At 37.6% G+C, this 8,494-nt stretch overlaps 1 protein-coding gene across 1 annotated transcript in view; it reads right to left on the bottom strand.

Moving 5' to 3' along the window:
- Window positions 1–6,995: 6,995 nt before the first annotated feature.
- NME8 (NME/NM23 family member 8) overlaps window positions 6,996–8,494 on the bottom strand; it is a 40,268-nt gene continuing 38,769 nt past the window's right edge. Inside the window, exons 14-15 of the mRNA XM_055420164.2 lie at window positions 7,983–8,127; window positions 6,996–7,233 (exon numbers count right to left, since the gene is read on the bottom strand). Of these exons, the coding sequence (XP_055276139.2) occupies window positions 6,996–7,233; window positions 7,983–8,127 (383 nt within the window). The remainder of the gene's footprint in view (window positions 7,234–7,982; window positions 8,128–8,494) is intronic.

Below are 8,494 nucleotides of genomic sequence, written 5' to 3'. Positions count from 1 at the left end.
GGAAGAATATATTCCCAGATACCACCAACCCCAGCCCCCAGATGCCTGCCTCATGCTGCTGCATACCACTTTACTAAGTTCAAACCCCTCAAGACCAACACCAACATAAACTAAAGTTTAACTGAATATATCTTTTTGGACATTGATTATTAGATTTCTGACTACTTAAACCTAATTCTACAACCTGAAAAAAATAACCTGTCCCTGTGTCTTGCTTTTAAAATCTTTGAACAACTGTGTACAACTGAGTGACGCATGCCATCTGCTGGTTATTAAGAGTTTTGGCTTTAATGCTACTGAAATCCTGGACCACTCCTGAGGTAATAGCAGTGTCATTTAGGTCTAATTGGACTATAGTATTGCTGAGGTCCTCCATTTCCTTGCTGATCTTCTGTCTTGTTCTATCCATTATTATTATGAAAGAGTTCCATTGAAATCTCCAACCATTATTGTGGAACTTATTTCCCTCTTCAATTCTGTCAAAGTTTGCTTCATGTATTTTGGAATTCTTTTGTTATTGTGCATATGTTTGCAATTTATTGATAAAGTGAATCTTTTTCAATACCTAATGTCCTTTACTATCTTTTGCATTAACTTCTTTGATGTAAAATATAATTTTCTGATTATAATATAGGTACCGTAGCTTTATTTTAGTTACTATTAGCATGGAATATTCTGTTCCATCTTTTTAATTTCAATCTTTTTGTGTCTTTGGATTGAAAGTGAGTCTCTTGAAGATAGCATATTAATGGATCACACTCTTTAATCCATTCTGTTATTCTCCACCTTTAAATTATAGAACTTACTCCATGTGCATTTAAATCAGGAGAACTTACCCCATGCTTCCCTAGTGGCTCAGCTGGTAAAGAATCCGCCTGCAATGCAGGAAACCTGGGTTTGATCCCTGCGTTGGGAAGATCCCCTGGAGAAGGGAAAGGCTACCCACTCCAGTATTCTGGCCTGGGGAATTCCATGGACTGTATAGTCCATGGGATCACAAAGAGTCAGACACGACTGAGTGACTTTCACTTTCATTTTATTTCCCTAGTGGCTCACATGGTAAAGAATCTGCTTGAAATGCAGGAGACCCATGTTCAATCCCTGGATCGGGAGGACCCCCTGGAGAAGGAATGGCAACCCAATCCAATATTCTTGCTGGAGAATCCCATGGTCAGAGGAGCCTGGCAGGCTACAGTCCGTGGGGTCACAAAGAGTCAGACACGACTGAGCAAGTAATACTTTCACTTTCACTCATGTGCCTTTAAGGTAGTTACTGATTAGGAAGGACTTATGTCTGCCATTTAATTATCTGTTTTCTATATGTCCTGTGTGCTTTTGTTCCTCAGTTCTTCCATTACTGTCTTGTTTTGAATTGGTTGACTTTTTATGTTTAGCACACCATTTTGCTTCCCTCTTTTTTCTAGTAGTTTATAAAACTTCTCAGTGATTCCTCAGAAATTGCAATTAACATTCTAAAACTTATAACAAAAGCAAAACAAAACAAAAAACAACTTATAACAACCTACTGTGAAGAATACCAATTTCAATAGTATATAATGGAATATACCACTAGTATTTAATAGTATACACTTTTCTCCTAAACTTTTCTGTCTCTCCCCTGTTATATTATTGTTGGCACATACTGCATATTTGTACACTGTGTGCCCATTAATATATATTTATAATCATTTTTTCATCATCTTTTTTATATGTTGATACCATAGGGGGGCAAAAAGAGTTAGAAACCAAAAGTACAGTAATACTGGTTTTTACATTTTTACCAGTGTTCTTTATTTCTTCATGTGGCTTTGAGTTACTGTCTAGTGACCTTTCATTTCAGTTTGAAGTACCCTCCCTAGCATTTCTTGTGGAGCAGATTTAGCAGTAATAAATTCCTTTAGTTTTTCTTTTTTTTTTTTTTTAACTAGGAATGTCTTAGAAGGATAGTTTTGCTAGGTATAGGCTTCTTGGTTGATTTTTTTTTCTTTCAGGACTTTAAATGTGTTATCCTATTTAACTCTGGCCTCCACGATTTCTGATGAGAACCAGCTATTATTGTGGATTCCACGTACATGACAGGTGTTTGTGTCTTATTGCACTCTAATTTCCGTCTTTATTTTTGGCTTTTGACAATTCAACTGTAATGTGGTAGAACTGTAGCCAATTATCAAGTCTTGTGGGCGCAATGCAGCTTTCTAAAAATTCTCTGATTATTTCACTGATCACTAAGTCACATTTCCACATGATTTTGTGTGGCTGTCAATTTCCACTGTGATTGTTGCAGTGCCTTTTCTCTGGGTAACTTCAATCTCTTTTTCCCTCTCTGTCACAAATATGCATCTGCTCACTCTGTGCTTACCTCTAAGAATCCTAGAACACATATTAATTTCTTTTTTCTGTAGATTTTTTTTACTTTACAATATTATATTGGTTTTGCCATACATTGACATGAATCTGCCCCGGGTGTACATGTGTTCCCCATCTTGAACCCCCCTCCCTCTTCCCTCTCCATACCATCCCTCTGGTTCATCCCAGTGCCAGCCCCAAGCATTCTGTATCATGCATTGAACCTGGACTGGTGATTCATTTCACATATGATAATATACATGTTTCTTTTTTTTTAATTTATTTTTTATTAGAAAACTGAAATTTACAATGTGTTTATATCTCTCACTGGGTACATGGCATTTAAAAACAACATCATTAAAGAAAGATTAAAAAAATGCAAAGTCTTAAAACCTATGGGATATGGAAAACATTATCCACCGAGGCCTTAAATGTAGTAGACTTTACATAAAAAGGAAAAGCAATGAGTATACAACTATACAGCCAGTTTAAGAAGTTAGCAAGATAAGCAAAATAATCATAAAGAAAAGAAAGCACCTAATACATACCAGGTATTAATGCAATAAAAATAAAATTGACAGGTTCAACAGAGTCAAAGCTGCCTTAAAAAGCTTCTCTAAAAAGGTAAACATCAGGTAACAATAATCAACAAGAAAAATTTTGCAAATAAACAATATTCAAAATGGGAATTAGTCATAGAAGCATTAAGAATATAAATAATAGAAACAACTTTATGCCTATACATTCAAAGATTAGTTGTCTCCTATACAGGGTTATCGTTACCATCTTTCTAAATTCCATATATATGTGTTAGTATACTGCATTGGAGTTTTTCTTTCTGGCTTATTTCACTCTGCATAATGGGCTCCAGTTTCATCCACCTCATTAGAACTAATTCAAATGTGTTCTTTTTAATTGCTGAGTAATACTCCACTGTGTATATGTACCACACAACTTTCTTATCTATTCATCTGCAGATGGACATCTAGGTTGCTGCCATGTCCTGGCTATTATAAACAGTGCAGCGATGAATATTGGAGTACATGTGTCTCTTTCAATTCTAGTTTCCTCGGTGTGTATGCCCAGCAGTGGGATTGCTGGGTCGTATGGCAGTTCTATTTCCAGTTTTTTAAGGAATCTCCACACTGTTCTCCATAGTGTTTGTACTAGTTTGCATTCCCACCAACAGTGTAAGAGGGTTCCCTTTACTCCACACCCTCTCCAGCATTTATTGCTTGTAGACTTTTGGATAGTAGCCATTCTGACACGTGAAATGGTACCTCATTGTGGTTTTGATTTGCATTTCTCTGATTATGAGGGATGATGAGCATCTTTTCATGTGTTTGTTAGCCATCTGTATGTCTTCTTTGAAGAAATGTCTGTTTAGTTCTTTGGCCCATTTTTGATTGGGTTGTTTATTTTTCTGGAATTGAGCTGCAGAAGTTGCTTGTATATTTTTGAGATTAATTCTTTGTCAGTTACTTCATTTGCTATTATTTTCTCCCATTCTGAATTCTGTCTTTTCACCTTGCTTATAGTTTCCTTTGCTGTGCAAAAGCTTTTGATTTTAATTAGGTCCCATTTGTTTATGTTTGCTTTTATTTCCAATATTCTGGGAGGTGGGTCAGAGAGGATCCTGCTGTGATTTTTCTCAGAGAGTATTTTGCCCATGTTCTCCTCTAGGAGTTTTATAGTTTCTGGTCTTACATTTAGATCTTTAATCCATTTTGAGTTTTTGTGTATGGTGTTAGGGAGTGTTCTAGTTTCATTCTTTTACAAGTGGCTGACCAGTTTTCCCAGCACCACTTGTTAAAGAGATTGTCTTTTCTCCATTGAATATTCTTGCCTCCTTTGTCAAAGATAAGGTGTCCATAGGTGTGTGGGTTTATCTCTGGGCTTTCTATTTTGTTCCATTGATCTATATTTCTGCCTTTATGCTAGTACCATACTGTCTTAATGACTGTGGCTTTGTAGTAGAGCCTGAAGTCCAGCAGATTGATTCCCCCAGTTCCATTCTTCTTCCTTAAGATTGCTTTGGCTATTCGAGGTTTTTTGTATTTCCATACAAATTGTGAAATTATTTGTTCTAGCTCTGTGAAAAATACCATTGGTAGCTTTATAGGGATTGCATTGAATCTATAAATTATTTTGGGTAGTATACTCATTTTCACAATATTTATTCTTCCAATCCATGAACAGGGTATATTTCTCCATCTATTAGTGTCCTCTCTGATTTCTTTCACCAGTGTTTTATAGTTTTCTATATATAGGTCTTTTGTTTCTTTAGGTAAATATGTTCCTAAGTATTTTATTCTTTTCGTTGCAATGGTGAATGGAATTATTTCCTTAATTTCTCTACTTTCTCATTATTAGTGTATAGAAATGCAAGAGATTTCTGTGTTGATTTTATATCCTGCAACTTCACTATATTCATTGATTCAGTTAAGTTCAGTTCAGTTCAGTTCAGTCACTCAGTCGTGTCCGACTCTCCGCAACCCCATGAATCACAGCACGCCAGGCCTCCCTATCCATCACCAACTCCCAGAGTACACTCAAACTCATGTCCACAGAGTCGGTGATGCCATCCAGCCATCTCATTCTCTGTCGTCCCCTTCTCCTCCCGCCCCCAACCTTTCCCAGCATTGATTAGCTCTAGTAATTTTCTGGTAGAGTCTTTAGGGTTTTCTGTGTAGAGGATCATGTCATCTACATGTTTCAATGCCATTCTCCCAAATCATCCCACCCTTGCCCTCTCCCACAGAGTCCAAATCTCCAGCCTTTAGAGTCTTAAGCTCCTTTACGACAAGGACTGTGTATATACAGCCCTGCAACAGTGTCCAACAAGAGCCAAACAAATGATTCTTGAATGTCTGAAACATACCCACAATACTAGGCCCCTGAGAGTTATGATATAGTGACAGCATAAGACAGAAACCAGCAAAATGTGAATATATGTGTGTAGTGGTGGTTTTGTCACTAAGCCATGTCCAACTCTTATGAGTCCATGGACTACAGCCTACCAGTCTCCTCTGTCCATGGGATTTCCCAGGCAAGAATACCAGAGTGGGTTGCCATTTCCTTCTCCAAGGTATCTCCCAATCCAGGGATTAAACCCAGGTCTCCTGCATTGCAGGTGGATTCTTTACCAATTGAGCCACCAAGGAAGCCCGTGTGTGTGTGTGTGTGTGTGTGTGTGTAGAACTCCTTTCTTGCTTCTTCACCTCTGATTTTGGAAATCCTACCCATTTTTCAAGATCTATTTGATCCATTACCTTCTCCAGTTCCTACCCATCAAATACACACCTATCAATTCAGCACTGAAATATACACTAATTAAACATCCCTTATATTATTCATGATGTTTCCCTCATCACAAAAGGCGGGGAGGTATGTTGACATTCGATCTACACTATATTTCTAATCGACACTGTAAACAGAATGTAATTGTACTCACCACCTGCTCCACAGGCACTCCTCACTGACATGCTTAATAATGTACAGATAGGAGTTATAATCAGTCATTGTTTCTGTGATTTTGTCTCCTCATCATATTTGTATTTCCCTGAAGGTAACCTTAATTATTATTTATTAACCAAGAACCCATAGTTTTGTATTAACTAAGCACCCATAGTTCAAGCAGATATACAATACATATTTTCCTAACATAAGTGGTCAAGGGTTGTACCATCATGCTTTGGTCTATAACTGAGCTGGACTAATGGAATGAGCACACTATGCCAGAATATACCTTTATTTCTATGCATAATCTATTAATACAACATTCTTATATCTAGAGAAATCATGGCTTATCAATAATATTAGGAATCAATGTGCTTGCTCATCTCTTCCTGAGGAACCAGTTGGGTGTGAAGGGATTGCTCCATTTCACATTGCTTCTTCGTTATGCTCTGGAGGCTGATTCTCAGTTTGGCTTGTCCAGGTGGGGACTGTACTCCACATTCAAGTCAGCAACCAGAGCCACACGGGTGTACATTTGTGAGCTTGCTCTTTGAAATTAAAGAAAGAAAGTAGGTTTTATGGGGAAATTATCTTACACTCTTATCTCCCATATTGTCCAGGATGGAAAAGCTTTCAATCAATGACTGAGCAAGACTCAATTCACATACATTTTACGTGGCTGCCTCGCCCCAATAAGCACCTCTTTGCCAAAAAATAGAACTGGTTGCCTTTTATTCTATACTTTCTAATATTCTATTCTATTCCATGGTCATATAGTACCCACAGGTAGTAATAGGCTCCAAGGTTCCAGACACTTAAAGGATAGAGTTGAGGCTTCTTAGTGAAACTTTGACCACTCAGAGTGAAGAAGTGGAGGGGAAGAAAGGAGAGAGACTGATGAGACTGAGTCATAGCCGATGGCACAGACACAGCTGGAGACCAGGGCTTTCAAACCCATAGGTTTAAAACCAAGGCTGGCAAATCCACAGATGTCTCACTTGCCCTACTGTCTCTCAGGTCCCTGGCATCTACAAAGCTCCCAGGCTGCTACAGACCTGCAGAGTGTGTCTGGCAGGAAATAAAGTTGATTCAGGAATATGGGGAGAACTCTGGTCTTTATAGACCAGCCTTGTCCTAGGTCCAGCCACTGTAATAAGGAGATAAAATAATAATTCAAGAGGTACTGTACTTTAGTTTTCCTCAAGGTTCTCAGGAACAAAGTCTTCAAACATTCTACTAATCGTCTGCATTGCCTCCTCTATATTAGATGCTCCATGGACAGCATTTTTCAAAATATTTGTTCCAAATTGGGCTCGAATAGAATCTGGGGACAGTAGTCTTGCTTCCTCTGGGTCTGTGGGACCCATCAATCGTCTCCAGTCTAAAACAGCATTCCACTTGGTCAGAATCATGACCAAAGATGTACCCCTGCAAACAAGAATGCTTTCAGAAGACTTGAACTATTGGTAACTGTAGAGACTGAATACACAGCTAAAGACAGAATGCCACAGCTTCATCCAGAGAGCTCGTCTTTATTCTTTGTCCTCATCAGTGTGATTTTTCTGCTTTTTAAAAAAAAAATTTAATTTTTTCCTCACCCAATAGGTTTATTGGGATTTGTTTTTCTGGGTTTTTTGGCCATGCTGCATGGCTTGCTAGGTCTTTGTTACCTGACCAGGGATTGAACCCATGCCCTCTTCAGTGGAAGCACAGAATCCTAATCACTGGACCACCAGGGAAGTCCCTTTCAAAGGATTTTTGTTCTAGAAGAATGTTGTTTTTTAATTCTAGGGATACATGCTAGGCACTATTCCAGTTACTTTCAATGTATCGATTATTTAGCCTTCACAACAGTACCAATGAAGTAGGTCCTATTAACATCCCCATTTTATGGATAAGGAAACTAAGGCAAAGATTAAGTATGTTGGCAAAGCAGTTGTTTAAAAGCAGATAGCCTCTATATCTAATGTGAAGACCTAAAGAAACAAAGAAAGAGAAAACAGAGAAGGAAAAAAAGGAATTAGAATAAACATGAACTCCAAATATTACCAGGGTGCTTTTCTCATGAATTAGATTAGGTAGAATGTTTTAATGAATTTTTTGTATTTTTCAAAGTTTCTATAACAAACAGTTACTATGTTTACAATGCAAGGAACTTCTATATATCAGAAACTTACTCAGCCAAAACATCCAAGACATCCTTATAAAACGCTTTTCTTTTTATTTTAAAATAAATTTTCTCTGCTTCCTCTTCAGTTAGGAGTATTTCTTTCATCTGTGTTATATCAAATCCAGTCTCTTTAATAATGTTCATGATTTCCTCTAGGGAAAACAGATATTTGATAGTCTTGCAGATTGCCTCCATTTTTGTTCTGTATTTAAGTAGATTGAAATAACTAAGGAAGGTCCTAGTATCACTTGCATACAGTGGTTTTAAAAAACCAAAACTGTGCTAAACTAAACTGAAAAGGTACCAGAGGGACATTCAGAAGAACTTCAATATGTTAACGTAGATGTTCATTTTCTGGGATCCATCTTCCCAGAAACCACCTGAAATGTCTAGTGGTCTATAAAGGAGGAAATCTGTTTCTATGCCAAAAGTGAAGACATGTTTTCATCTCCACACTGAAAATGCCAAGGAACTTCTTGAATATAGATCTTCTAGATATGGATTGGAAAAGACAGCCAA

Source organism: Moschus berezovskii, chromosome 3, assembly GCF_049115385.1.
Source record: "Moschus berezovskii isolate FMDL1 chromosome 3, NW_MosBer_1.0, whole genome shotgun sequence".
NCBI lineage: Eukaryota > Metazoa > Chordata > Mammalia > Artiodactyla > Moschidae > Moschus > Moschus berezovskii.
The sequence above is the reverse complement of the archived record's forward strand: the minus strand, read 5'-3'. Positions and strand labels throughout refer to the sequence as shown.